Source organism: Lipotes vexillifer, unplaced genomic scaffold (genome assembly GCF_000442215.2).
Source record: "Lipotes vexillifer unplaced genomic scaffold, Lipotes_vexillifer_v1.1 scaffold969, whole genome shotgun sequence".
Taxonomy (NCBI): Eukaryota; Metazoa; Chordata; class Mammalia; order Artiodactyla; family Lipotidae; genus Lipotes; species Lipotes vexillifer.
The window spans coordinates 1,200,024-1,215,013 of record NW_006774070.1 but is presented as its reverse complement, the minus strand read 5'-3'; the positions used below and the strand labels follow the sequence as shown (position 1 = coordinate 1,215,013).

The 14,990-nt window shown below is 40.0% G+C and overlaps 1 protein-coding gene across 6 annotated transcripts in view; it reads left to right on the top strand.

The window, feature by feature from the left end:
• The window catches only part of PUM1 (pumilio RNA binding family member 1), a 129,811-nt gene that overhangs the window by 1,042 nt on the left and 113,779 nt on the right, over positions 1–14,990 (top strand). For 4 of the 6 annotated variants that reach the window (XM_007448786.1, XM_007448785.1, XM_007448789.1 and 1 more), the window contains exon 2: positions 3,790–4,163. In XM_007448786.1, coding sequence (XP_007448848.1) covers positions 3,801–4,163 — 363 coding nt within the window. In that variant the 5' untranslated portion in view covers positions 3,790–3,800. Of the gene's footprint in view, positions 1–3,789; positions 4,164–14,990 lie in introns of those variants that run through there. The other 2 variants (XM_007448788.1, XM_007448784.1) reach the window with 1 other exon arrangement.

Sequence of the window (14,990 nt, the reverse complement as noted above, 5' to 3'; positions counted from 1 at the left end):
CCGCCACTATATTCCCCCCTCCCCCACATTATCAGGAAAGGTTTTATCCCCCCGTAAGTTGAAGGGTTGTTACTCTTCATTGTCCAATTAAGAGAACACTGTTCTTAGTTATATCAGTTCGTTCACTTCCTCCTCTGCCTGAGATTAAGAATGGGATTTTATGAGGCTTTTTTGGGATCCTCTTTTAAAGTCAGTTATTGCTGAAATCATAGGTTTGTGGTTTTAGCTTTTTGTTTGTTTTATGGAAAAAAAATCAAAACTCACCAAGATAGACGTGGGTGGCTCCCGATGCAGTTTTAGTAAGCAAAATAAACATTTTGACCCGTTGCTAGTTTTAACTTTATAAAACACTCTTGGGTGCTGTTGATTCTTTATCTGGATTTTTGGGAAATACTGGATTCTGAACTGAGCATTTTGCCTTAGCCACAATTGGATTCATTTTGTTCAAGGCCATGGCTTTTTGAAGTTGTGTTTGAAGTTTAGTTTGGGTTTGAGATGAACTGCTTTAAAATAAATTTATGACCACAGAATTTTTTTTTCCAGTGTGGTAAAAATAAACACCTTTAAACCACAAAGAATTTTAGTAAATAAAAGGTGAGCAGTGGAGATAGATTAGATCATGTTCCTTTGTTTGAAATAAAGCCTATTAGCGATATTAAAACAAAACAAAACAAAAACAACTTTGGTGTAAACAGTTTGAAAACTGTGGAAAACTAGAATCAGCACTTATTTTTAGTTGCTTAAAAACTTATTTTTATAATGTACCATTTGTAAAAAAGAAAAGTCACATTTCAAGTGCTAACACATAACTTTTTAGTGGGTTTGAGAGTTCTTTAAAAGGCATCAGCAATTTAAATGTTTTCTATTATTTAAGTGACTGATTTCTTAATTTTTATGTTGTAGTTGCCAAGATATTACAAAACTACCCAAGACACTTGTTAATTGCTTAGGTATTTGCTCACTTTCAAAATGTCCCTTCTGCCAGGTTTTCTCTTGAGAAACTGCCTTGCCTCATTAGGTAAAGCAGGAAGTCTCAGGGGATACAGATAGCTTTACAAAAGCCAATTGTTTCGTTTGAACATTTTTATAGGAACCCTCCCCCCGCCTCCCCCACTCCCCCCCATGCCTTGATAGAATGAAGTTGTGGTCGGGTGTGTTTCAGTGGTGAATACCTTTTTCATTTGGAAGTTCTTTGTTAAATAAGTATTACGGCAAATCTTTTATTTCAGAAAAGGTTGCATTTGCTATTTTAGGAATCCGCTTAGGGACTGGGCTCCATTGCTTTAACTGGTGGGAACTGAATTCCTGGGGCCTCAGCGTGGTGACTTTGAATTTACCAAAAACTTTTATATCTATTATTTTGATTAAAAAAAAAACTTGTGAGTCACAGAGAAAGAATTTCTTTCATTTTCTAGATGAGGAAACAGGTTCAGGGAGGTTGTAGTTTAGTGGTAAAACTTTAGTTTTAGGACTCCTGGTTAGCTCTACAACAAAGACGGTTTGATACTCCCTTGTGGAAGAAAATGGGACTGACTACTATTGGTAATAAGAGGGCAGTGAGTTCTTTTGAAAATCAAACAGGAAGGCATTAGGCTGGTTAGGACTTTTCTAGTACCAGTGGTAAACACAGCTATGACTTTCCGGTTTTGGTATTTAAGCATGAACATGATTCTGTTCATGAAAGCAGAAACCGAAGTCCAGAAAGCTGGACTACTCCAGTAAGGTTCTGATGGATTGGAATTGTTAACTGAAACTAGGCATTTCCAAATTAGGCTTTGAACAAATTACAGATCTTCTTACTCCTGTCTTCAGAACATGAATTAGTTGTGAGAAGCGAATGCTTCTTTATCAGGATGTTTATTCTTTTTTTTAATTTTATTTATTTTTGGCTGCGTTGGGTCTTTGTTGCTGTGTACGGACTTTCTCTAGTTGCGGCGAGCGGGGGCTACTCTTTGTTGCTGTGCACGGGCTTCTCATTGCGGTGGCTTCTCTTGTTGTGGAGCATGGGCTCTAGGCACGTGGGCTTCAGTAGTTGTGGCATGTGGGCTCAGTAGTTGTGGCTTGCAGGCTCTAGAGTGCAGGCTCAGTAGTTGTGGTGCACGGGCTTAGTTGCTCCGTGGCATGTGGGATCTCCCCGGACCGGGGCTCGAACCTGTGTCTCCTGCATTGGCAGGGGGGGGGGGCTTTTTTTTTTTTTTTTTTGCGGTCCACGGGCCTCTCCCGCTGCGGAGCACAGGCTCTGGACGCTCAGGCTCAGCGGCCATGGCTCATGGGCCCAGCTGCTCCGCGGCATGTGGGATCTTCCCGGACCCGGGGCACGAACCCATGTCCCCTGCATCGGCAGGCGGACTCTCAACCACTGCGCCACCAGGGAAGTCCAGGATGTTTATTCTATACTGAGAAATAGTTTAATAGATTTCTTATAAATCTTTTGAGTCTGTTTTTGAAACGTCACTAGGGCTAAAGAGAGATAAGGCATTTGTAGCAGTGGACTGTTAGGTTGATAGCCTTGAAATTAGACTCTAGTGGCTCTGGACAGTTATGTTCTAGTTGGTAACTGATTATTTTGAAGCTTTTTTTTTTTTCTTAAGCACCCATACATAGGCTGTTCTATGTTTTCTACAAATGTAGTTTTTGATTTTAAGAAACATATTAGTAATGTTTCATAGTAACATTTTGGAGATTCTTTGTTGATCCTTCCAGAGAAGAATAGCAGACTCAAGTGAGAGAAATAGTATCTGTTTTGGTTTACTGGGGTGTGGTAGCAAGGGGGTTGGTAGAAAGAAGGAGGCTTGGGTGCATACAGATTTGGGTTTGAATCCCTCCTTCACAGCTCACTAGCTGAATGACCTCGGGCACATCACATAACTTTTCCTCCGTACCTTAGTGTTTTTATCTGTAAAATAGGAATGATTGGAAAAAATGTTTGAAATATATTTGCCATACAATTATTATTGTATTGAAGCATTTCTTTTTTTACAGTGATACTTTCTATGTAAGGTGAGTGTTTGAATTTGGTTTGGTCTCATCTCTGAGTCTGTAAGAGTCAGAGTACTAATAGAATGATGACGTGATTACAATTATAATTGTAAGTTGTTGGTAAAAATGCATGTACAGCAGCTGAGAAGAAGTTTCAGGTAGGAACATTCTGTTGCTGTTCTTAGTCAGAGGGCCTTATTTAAGCTTTTTTTCAGAGCATCCCATGAACACGTTGGACATTTTAAAGGATTCTTTCATTTTTGACACTCTTGAGTCATTGCTAATTATATATGGGGTTTGGTTGGTTTATTTATGTATGTATTTATTTATTTATGGCTACGTTGGGTCTTCGTTGCTGCGTGCGGGCTTTCTCTAGTTGCTGCGAGTTGGGGCTACTCTTCGTTGCAGTGCGCGGGCTTCTCATTGCGGTGGCTTCTCTTCTTGCCACACACGGGCTCTAGGCGCGTGGGCTTCAGTAGTTGTGGCTCTTGGGCTCTAGAGCACAGGCTCAGTAGTTGTGGCGCACAGGCTTTGTCGTTCCACGGCATGTGGGATCTTCCTGGCTCAGGGCTTGAACCCGTGTCCCCTGCATTGGCAGGTGGATTCTTAACCACTGCGCCACCAGGGAAGCCCGAAGTTTCAGTTTAGAAAATTATGTATGTGTTGCAAAACATTTAGCTGCTTGCTAGAAACTGGTTTTAGATGATATATTGCAAAAGCCAGGGGTCTCATGATTTTATCCTGGTGCATATATCGAGTTATGTTTTAAAAAAGGCAAATTTTAAACATTTGTAACCTGTTTGTCCTTAGGTGTTGGTGGAATGAGCGTTGCATGTGTCTTGAAGAGAAAAGCAGTGCTTTGGCAGGACTCTTTCAGCCCCCACCTGAAACATCACCCTCAAGAACCAGCTAATCCCAACATGCCTGTTGTTTTGACATCTGGAACAGGGTCGCAAGCGCAGCCACAACCAGCTGCAAATCAGGCTCTTGCAGCTGGGACACACTCCAGCCCTGTCCCAGGATCCATAGGAGTTGCAGGCCGTTCCCAGGACGACGCTATGGTGGACTACTTCTTTCAGAGGCAGCATGGTGAGCAGCTTGGGGGAGGAGGAAGTGGTGGAGGCGGCTATAATAATAGCAAACATCGATGGCCTACTGGGGATAACATTCATGCAGAACATCAGGTAAAAAACGTTCACTATTTCAGCTTTGAAACTCTTTGTAATCACTGTCCGCTTAGGATATCTACTTTCAGTGAATGTCTTTAAAAGCCTTAATTGCTAATGATTTCATTTGGTCTAAACTAAACGGTCACTTGTTTTGAAGCAGGGGTCCCCAACCCCAGGTCCGTGGACCGGTACCGGGCTGTGGCCTGTTAGGAGCCGGGCTGCACAGCAGGAGGTGAACGGCGTGCGAGCTAGTGAAGCTTCATGTGCCGCTCCCTATCGCCCGCATTACTACCTGAACCATACACCCCCTGCCCCGCCCCTGTCCGTGGAAAAATTGTCTTCCATAAAACTGGTCCCTGGTGCCAAAAAGGTTGGGGACCACTGTTTTAAAGGATGATTGTTGTAATGTTGTCACTGAGTCATTTTATCGTTCTGGCACTAAAGAGCAAATGACCAATTCATTTAAAGAAAGACTTAAGCTTGTTCTAATGTGCACGTTGCATTTCTGAGTATACTTTTTTACTCTTAACATATAATCTTTCAAAGTCTGTTTGAGCTGTTTATAGCCCGAATACATATTTTAGAGCTTTTCCTGTTGGGTGTTGGTGACTTCTGTTTTTAAGATGTTATGGTTGAAAGTAGTAGGAAGTTGATAAAAAATCAGCTGCTGAAGTGAACTGATATATCTCATGTTTTGTATAGAGGGGAGTGGTTGTGGCTTTTAGGTTTTAATCATCTTTGTTCTCTTGTTCTAAGCACTTGTTTTATTTGGTTAATTTTAACATGCTTGCTTTTACTAATCCAAGACCAAAGCTGGAATCACAGCATATTTTACTGAGAAGAGAGTTTAGCTGTGTTTGCTGACTTCCTGATGGTGATGAAAGGGTTAGAATGTTTTCATCCGGCTATTTGGAATTGGGTATAGGTTGAATTTGCAAAGGTTTATTTTGCCGGTATCTGAGTACTGACCAGCAAAAAGAACTGACGTCTTTCATGAGGCCTCTAGTGCTTCTGTTCTTCGGAAACAAGTCAGTCACACGCACACTTGCAAATCTGTGCTCTCAGTTGTGCTTCCCCTTGACCCTTCCAAGACAGGCAGCCAGTGTACCACAGTTCTTTACCATAGTAGAAATGGGGAGGTGGAATTTGTCAACAGAAATTTATTGAGCATATTGATCATAGGTCTTTGGTTTATTGGAACCATCATCAGTGCTACTTTGTAAGCATCTACTATGTGTAGGTGAGCAGTACTAAGAAATAAGAGGTATAGGGGGCTTCTTCTTTGGTACTTAGGGCACTTTTTATCTTTCTTATGTGTCTATTACTTAAGGTACTATATTTGTTTCCTATTTGCTTGGAGTCTTGGAGGTGGGGATCAAATTTTATTCATTTCGGTATCCCAGTTCCTAGAATTTGGCATGTGATAGAGCTTCAGAAGAAAGTTATTGAATGCATAAGCCCCTAATCCTGTGGCCTTAAAATAAAGCTGGGGAAAAAGGACATTGTCATAAAGAAAAGGGCCTTGGATGCCAGGCTAAGGTTTAATTCAGTAGGCAGCGGGAGTTTTTATTGTGTATGTATGGAATGGCTTTTATCCAGTGGTGTTTTGGGAAGGTTGAGTTGGCAGTAAGAGATTGGAGTTGGTGAGGGCTGAGACTAATTGGATAACTACTGTAACAGCCCTGGTGTGAGCAGTGGAAAAGATGGGATGGGACCCAGAAATGCACAGAATTGGTGATTGAATTAGAAAGTTTTGGTCCCTGGGAAAATGAAGTAATAGAGTAAAAGGAATATAGAGGGGAATCTGGTTTGTGGACAAGGTAATCAAATTTGGTAGAATACATGTTGAATTTGAGATGTAGGCAGCTGTGTGTGTAGAGTGAGACCAAGGTGGGAGGTGTTTGGTTTGGATGGTATCTGTCTAGGGGGCAAAGGTGGAAGGCCTGTAACTTTTGCGTTATTTGGCTAAACATTGTTTAAAAATCATGAATGTTGGTTTTTAAAATCTGTATTATGATTTATAAAAGATCTGTAAAATTATAGATATTTTATAATTTATAGATAAATTTGTAAATTTAGAGATATTATAGATCTGTAAAATCCTGTGTTGGCTTTTCTAATGATGGGCTGATGGGTAAAAGCTGAAAGGAGAATCGAGGTGCTTGGCTTGTTCTTCGCTAGGTGGGCAAGTCAGACTCTGGGTCAGTCCTTAGCAGAGCTCTAAGATCTAAAATCTGGTTGTGCTGTGGGCTGTGCTGTGAAGGCTTACTCTGGGCTCTAGTGCTGAGCCACATCATATGGAATCACATCTGACTTTTTTACCAGTTTTATCCAGGTCAGTTAGCAAACCACAGTTGATGTTAAATGGCAGAACCTGTTCATACCAAGGGGGCCTAAACCAGTGACCCAACTTGGAATTGGCACTCATCATACACAGTTCTGTTGGTCTGGATACGTGGTATAATGAACATGCTTAGGGAACTGCATTAGGGTAGTTGCTATGTTGCAGTGTGGGCCACCCACAAATTACCTCTCCTGTAGTCATCAGAGTGTACTGTAACTTACTGGTTTTGGTGTTGAGCTTAACCTCCTGGACTGAACTATGCTAGGGCAGAGACTGTTGTGTTTTTTATGCCCCTTTCCCAGGAGGTGTGTGAAGTTTTTGTGTTGATTGAATGAGGGAAGACCACGAAGTTCTTCAGATTTGCACTCAGGTAAAGCAGTGAATCTCAGCTCAGCTGTTCTGCTGAGAAACACATGGCAATAGGTAGTGGCCACTTGCTCAAGCAGCAGTGGAGAGTGTAATATAATTGAAGAGTGGGGGGCATATCTGTCTGTGGAGAATCCCTGTGCCGAGGGGTCTCAGTTGCAGCACACGGGATCTGCGTTGTGGCATGTTTAGTTGCAGCATGCGGGATCTTTAGTTGCGGCAGGCATGTGGGATCTAGTTCCCTGACCAGGGATCGAACCCGGGCCCCCTGCATTCGGAGCCCAGAGTCTTACCCACTGGGCCACCAGGGAAGTCCTCTGTATTTGTCTTTTCTACCTTAAGAATATAAACATATTAAATATCACTTGTTTTAATACATAAAATTATTGTATTTGGTACAGTTAGAATCTTTAAAGTCCTCATTTTGGGGCCAAATTGAGGTCTTTGGAGGGGAGTGAGGGAAAGAAGTACCATGAATTTTTCTTTTCTTTTTTGGCCTGTAAAATTTACTCATAGTAAACAAGACAGTGGATGTGGATCAAGATATTATGTATAAAACACTAGAGGGAATTCCCTGGCGGTACAGTGGTTAGGACTTGGCGCTTTCACTGCTAGGGCCCAGGTTCAGTCCCTGGTAGGGGAACTAAGATCCCACAAGCTGTGTGGCTCGGCCAAAAAAGAAAAAACAGGAAAACACGTCTCCCTAAGTAAATAATACTATTTAAAAATGCTGCTTACAAAACTTACATATTTATTTTAACAGTAATTTTTATAACTTCAGATCTTTTCTAAAGGTTTCATCATGTGAAAGCCAGGGTCAGGTCTTTGACTTGTGATTATTTTATTCTCTCATTGTGAAATCTGTTTGCTCTGTAAACTGTTGTGAGATAGTGTGTGTGATGAAATAGGGAAAAAATTTTAAGGTTGATCAGTTGAACTGTGGCCTCTGTACTAGATTTTAAGGGGCAGAGATAGGTTAAAAACTCTGCTTTGGGAGAAAGGAAAGTTAGAGGACAACTCCAGAGTTTTCTTGCTTTTGTTAGTAGTCTTTTGGCGCTAGGTGTTATCAGTATCCGCCATAGATGGACAGCTGGTGGGAGATATTCTAGATAGCCAGGCAGAATTCAGTGGATAAATTCTTTCTGACTCTATTATTTGTACACCCTGCCCCCTTTTTTTTTCCCACTTGGTAACGTTGTCTTCTAGTCGTATCCTGACATGTCTATCCTTCTTAATCTCTGGTAGCTGTGAGTTAATCCTTACACTTTATAATTAATAAATACTATGTCAAACTGGGCGGGAACCCAAGTATTCCCATACTGAGAATCTCCTCATTCCCTGGAGATCTTTTTCTGTTGTCCCTGCTCTTTGACTCTGTTAGACCATTCGTCTCTTTTCTTTCTGGGTAGATTGCTTAGATTCCTCAGCATTTGGGCCAGTGGCATTTAGTTAACATGGTTTAAAGCTGAGTAATCAATGCTTTCATGTTTTTCAATGTTTTCTGTCACTTGTACTCTTGGAGCCTTTTTCAACGTTACATACTTGCTCAAAAGGATCATCAGCAGGTTTTTTTTGACTATAACTTTAAGAATGATTTTCCAGTGTTAAGGATTAGATTCCAGTGTAAAAAAAAAAGTATTCATTCTCTAATGCTGTGTGATACTAGATTGTATGTGCCTCCGAGATGGCACCTTGCAGCAGTTTATGATATATCTTTACTTTGTTTTGTTTCAAAAGGTTTTTGTTGTGGAATTAGGAAAAAAAATTTATAGGCTAGGTGGTAATGAGATGCAGTAATGGGAAAATAGGGGTATGTTAGGAAGATGAAAGGGGTAAATGTAGAATTTAGAAATACATACCAGAGTGGTGGGTTATAGAATCTGCTCTGGGTGTGGCCAAAGAAAAGAGGGAAATGGGATGAATCATGAGATTCTTAGAGAAAAACACAGTAGTTCTCAGGAAGAGGTGTGTTTCAGATTTCAGTTTGGATGTGGTTGAGAGTGCTTTGTAAATCATAAAGTGATATGATATTGTTTTTCATCACACCTCTCTGTACTTGCATACGAGACACATCTTTTGTGCATGTGCCCATTTTCTCTCGGGCAACAGCATTTGCTTAATATTTTCTACAGACTGAGCCTGAGTACAGAATTACGCTTCTGGGTATTGTGGAAAAACTTAAAAAAAAAATGTTCTAGCCCTTGCTTAGAATCTATATTCACTCTTGGGAAATGACTTAACACTCATAGAGAAACACAGGACTGACAGTTAACACAATGCCAAGAGAGTACTAAGTACTGAGGATAGGGTAAGAGTTTTTGTTGTTGTTGAGGGATTTCTTCCCTAATTTTTACATTCACTTTCTGTATCTTCTAGATGTAATAAAGAGCTGTAAATGGGAGTGTGGCTTCAGCTCAGTAGAATGCTCTGGCATTTTGCTCCCTGCTACGAATATTGTGAGAAGTGGTGGTCAGTGATTGGCAATAGGTTGGGTGAATTTAATATTTGGAAACTTGATTGAAGAACTCGGGCTGAAGGGTGTACATGGCATTGGTGGTAAAACCTGCAGTTGAAAGAGGAGTGTTCGTCGTTTTTTTCATGTAATATTTTTTGAGTATTGTTTTTAAGTTGCGTGTTAATAGTTTCAGGAGATTTAGCGTACGTGGATTTGTCTATTTATTGCCTTTAGTAAATGCTCTTTTATGTTTAAAATACCTTTCTTAGTGTTTTTATGAATCTCGTTAGGAAAACTCTTTTAGGTTTGTGGAAATTGGGGGCCCTAAAGATTTTTTTTTTAAAGCATTTCCTGTTTAATTATTTTATTTTATTCTTATTAATTAATTTATTTTTGGCTGCGTTTGGTCTTCGTTGCTGCGTGCAGGCTTTCTCTAGTGTGGCGAACAGGGGCTACTCTTCCCTGCAGTGTGCAGGCTTTTCATTGTGGTGGCTTTTCTTGTTGCAGAGCACGGGCCCTGGGCGCGCGGGCTTCAGTAGTTGTGGCACGTGGGCTCAAGAGCGCAGGCTCAGTAGTTGTGGCGCACGAGCTTAGGTGCTCCATGGCACGTGGGATCTTCCAGGACCAGGGCTAGAACCCATGTCCCCTGCATTGGCAGGCGGATTCTTAACCACTGCGCTGCCAGGGAAGTCCCTAAAGATTTTTTATAGCTGCTTTATTGATATATAATTCATCCACTTAAAGTGTACAATTCATTGGTTTTTAGTATACTCGCAGAGTCGTGCAGCCATCACCACAATCAATTTTAGAACATTTTCATTATTCCTCACAATCTGTACCAGTAGCAGTCACTCTCCAGCCTTAGGTGGCCACTAGTCTCCTTTCTGTGTCTATGCATTTGTCTCTTCTGGGCCTTTCGTATAAATGGAATCATACAGTATGTGGTCCTTTGTGACTGGCTTCTTTTGCTTAACAGTGTTTTAAAGGTTCATCTGTCTTGTAGCATGGATCAGTACCTCATTCCTTTTTATTTCTGAATAATAGTCTGTTTTATAGATATATAGCACATTTTATTTATCCATTTATCAGTTGATGGACCTTTGGGTGGTTTCTACGTTTTGGCTGTTGTGAACAGTACTATTGTGAACATTCGTGTACAAGTTTTTGTCTTGACATATACTTTCATTTCTTTGGGGTACCTAAAGATTTTTAAAGGTACATAAGTCTAATATACAGGCACAAAAATAATGGAGATTTCTTCACTGATGCCGGTGCTTTTTAGAAATAGAGTTCAGAGGTTACTTTATCTACAGCTTTACACCATGGATTGGAATTTTTCCAAAGTGACAAGTTTTACTGGGGCTAACGGCAACTTTCTTTATCTATGAAGAATGTGTTTTCAGGTTAACAGCATAAATAAACTTGTTTACAATCCCGGAAAGAGGAATGCTTACATTATAAAGAACAGGTGTTTTCAGGGAGCTCTGTTCTTTAGATGTCATGAATATACAGTTAGTTGATCTGCTAATGACAAATAATTTTTCTCTATTGAAGAAAGTTTCCCCAAGGACTTTAACAAGGGAATGGTTCATTAACTTAATCCTAGTTATCAATATGTGTTTAAAAGCACCGTATCTGCTGTTAAGTAAAAAATAATCTTTAATTTGCTAAGAAATTATTGATTCAGATTGTCCTTTTTTCCCCCAATTGGCCAAATTAGGGAGCTACTGCTTATTTAGGTCAGAAGCCTAGTGAAATAAAAAACAATGAAATTAATATATTGTTCTTTCTCCAGAGAAACTTACAGTTTCATGAAGGGAGGAAGGAATTATAAAGAAAGTTGTTTCAAAATGAGGATTTCAGTGAGTGTCTGTATTGAAATGACTGCTAAGATGGGGCTGTCATGTGTTTGGGTGGCAGAAACAAATCAGGTGAGAATAATTTTATAGATACAGTTCCTTTATTTATTAACTTATTATCTAGAAAATAGGCTGTAAGCTCTGTGTATCCATTAAGAGTGATGTACGTGGAAAAAGGACTGTGAGGAAATATGGCAAAATATTACTTTTATTTATGTGGGAGGGGAGATTATAGGTAATTTGGTTTCTTGTACATTTTGAATTTTTACAAATTTCAAACCCTGAAATTTTTTTTTTTTTGGCTGCGCTGTGTGGCTTGCGGGATCTTAGTTAACTAGGGACTGAACTCGGGCCCACCGCAGTGAAAGTGCCTGGTGCTAACCACTGAACTGCCAGAGAACTTAAACCCAGAAATTTTTATATGTTAAAAAAAGAAAAAAGACAAATTTTATTCCTTCTATTAAGAGTTTGGTTTACCATATTGAATGAAAGCGAATTGGTGAATTGATACATTTCCAGTGGAATTTTGGTGTTGGAAAAGATCTTAGGGGCTTCCCTGGTGCGCACTGGTTAAGAATCTGCCTGCTGATAAAGGGGACACGGGTTCGAGCCCTGGTGCGGGAAGATCCTACATGCTGTGGAGCAACTAAGCCCATGCGCCACAGCTACTGAGCCTGTGCTCTAGAGCCCGCGAGCCACAACTACTGAGCCTGTGTTCCACAACTACTGAAGCCCGCGTGCCTAGAGCCTGTGCTCCGCAGCAAGAGAAGCCACCGCAGTGAGAAGCCCGCACACTGCAACAGAGTAGCCCCCGCTTTCCACAACTAGAGAAAGCCCGCGCGCAGAAATGAAGACCCAACACAGCCATAAATGAATGAATGAAAGAAAAAGATCTTAGAAATCATTTAACTCTTTTTCCAGTGCAGTGGTTTCCTTTACATTAATTATCTCTGTTTTAATTAAAAGAATGTTAGTGAGTGTGTTGAACTGAGGTTGTTAGGATGGGTTGAGTGTATCTAATGAGATCTAGAGGTACTTTTATTTTAGTATTGAGTATGTTTCTGCATCTATAAGTTTTATGGACATGTACTCTGTAAGGTGTGTGGCAGAACTGATCTAGTCTTTTTATATATGATTTGAACCGCCAGTAACTCTATGTTGTTTTTTATTATTTCCATTTTATGGATGGGGAAATGCGGGGTCAGAAAAATGAGATGCCGTGTTTTAAGGTGATTAGCGCATGCTCTTTCCACAAGACCAATCTGTTTGGAGACCTTACTGTTCTTCATCATGGAGTAGTCAGCTTATCCATAACACACGCACATTGGCCTCTTTTACACATTTTCACACATTTTAAACTGCACTTGTTGCTCATGTATTTATAATTTAGGGACACCAGTAAAAGTTTAGTTTGCACATCTAATTATAGGAGCCCAGTACTTGATGCATAATAGATGCTCAGTAAATGGCATGTTCAAACAGATGACCTTCAAAACTGAACTCATTAGTTTCGTTCCCTATATCCTATTTCTGTGTGTGGCATCTCCATTGCAGGCAACCCAGGAATCTTAGATTCCTGCCTCCTGCCTCAAACAGTTCCAAGGTTATATCCGTATTGCCTTATTTGATAGGCTCATATTTCTTGCTTGGACATTTACAGTAGTCTTCTGACTGTTTTTTTGCACCCTCCCTCTTTTTTTCCTTCTGGCTTTTTTCTGTGTTGCTGCCACATTGTTATTTCTGAAGACACGAATCTGCTTATGTCTCATCTTTGCCTAAATTTTGTTTTTGGCTTTTCGGTTGCTTTTAGGATAATTAACTTTCAACTTCCTCAGCATAACGTAGTGTACACACTTCGTGTTCTGAGATAGCTTACCTCTCCAGTCTTTACTGGCGCTCCACTTCAGCTTTATTGAAGTAGCCTAATTTTCTGAACACACACATGCTATTTTTTATAGTTTGTGCAATTCCTCAATGTAGTTGTGCTATTTTCATTTATGTAGTTTTCTCTGCTTGGAATCTCCTTCCTTCCTCATCCACTTAGCTACTTTCCTCATCTTCAACTAAAGTATCTTTATCTCTGATAAACCTTCCCCTTTACTTACCTCTTTTCTTATAGGTTGGGTGTCCTCTTTTGGTGCTACCATCATTTGGTACACATCTTTATTGAAGCATTCGGCTCCCAGTGTTGGAGTTAAGTATTTACTTTTTCCTTCACCATTGGGTGCTAGTAATCTGTTTCAAAACAGATTCTTGGGCTTAAGTCCAGACCTACTGAATCAAAATATCCAGTGATGAGGTGGAGTTTATGTATGTTTTAAAAACAACTCTCGGGTTATCTTCATGTCCACCTCGGTTAAGAACTGCTGTGATGGTTCTTCTTATAGAATCTTTCAGCCTTACATCTCTAGCCCCTGGCAAATAGTATGTACGTATAAATGATGAATGAATACATTATGTCATCAGGGCTTGCTGAAGAGACTTACTGAGTAGAGTATTTTATTTTGAAGAGTCATTTTGAATTGTTAAGATGTAACAGAATGTAGGGTCTTGGGCCTGAAGATAAGGAGCCAGTAAGCATTTATTGGAGAGTTGTATTAAGGAACTTTTAAAGTAATTCCTATCAACTCTGCTTTTATGCTTTTTTTGGTGGGGGGTGGGTATAGGGAGAGGAGAGTTCTTGAAACCATATCAGAGTTAGGCAAACAGAAGCGCCTGTAGGAACAAGGCTTACTTTCCTTAATTTGTAAAACACTGAAACTTTGTTCATAGTCACATCATGTATTGGGAAACTGCCATATTGTTGCAACCTAATACATTTTCAAAGTTCGTTCCTTTTCTCAGAAGGGAATATTATCTACTAGGATAGTTCAAGAAGGATAGTATCCTAATGAAGATAGAATGAAGGTTGTAATTTACCCCTGTATTGTCAATGGTTAACTGCTCTTAAGAATAGTGACTCATTTTTCCTGTTTGAAGCTTTTTAACAGTTGCTGTCTGGGTTTAAGGTTTCCGTTGGGACGTAGTATAAAGTACAGCGTGAATATTAAATTGCAAAATTTTTGTTCTATATTTTGGTTATGGATTTTGTTCTAAAGTAAAGCAGCTTTATTGAGATATCATTCACACACCATACAGTTCACCCATTTAAAATGTACTGATCAGTGGGTTTCAGTATATTCAGTGTTGTGCAGTCATTACCACAATCAAAGGGAACGTTTTTCATCACCCCCAAAGAAAACCTGTACCCATTACTAGTCACTTTCCACTTCCGTCATTACCCCCCCCATCCCTGGGCAGTCAATAATCTACTTAAAAAAAAAAAACTATTTATTTATTTTTTGGCTGTGCTCTGGGTCTTCGTTGTGCTGCGCGGTTCTTCTTTGTGTGGTGCGTGGGCTTAGTTGCCCCGCGGCATGTGGGATCTTAGTTCCCTGCCCAGGGATCGAGCCTGAGTCCCCTGCCTTGGAAGGTGGATTGTTAACCACTGGACCACCAGGGAAGTCCCCAGTAATCTACTTTCTGTCTAAAATGTAAACTTTTTGATAGTACATGATTGTTCTAAAAAATGTCAATAATTTGTTTTTTAGAGTTAACTACTTTTTTTTTTTTTTTTTTTTTGATTCCATATATATGCGTTAGCAAACGGTATTTATTTTTCTCTTTCTGAGTTACTTCACTCTGTATGAGAGACTCTAGGTCCATCCACCTCACTACAAATAACTCAACTTCGTTTCTTTTTATGGCTGAGTAATATTCCATTGTATATATGTGCCACATCTTGATCCATTCATCTGTCAATGGACACTTAGGTTGCT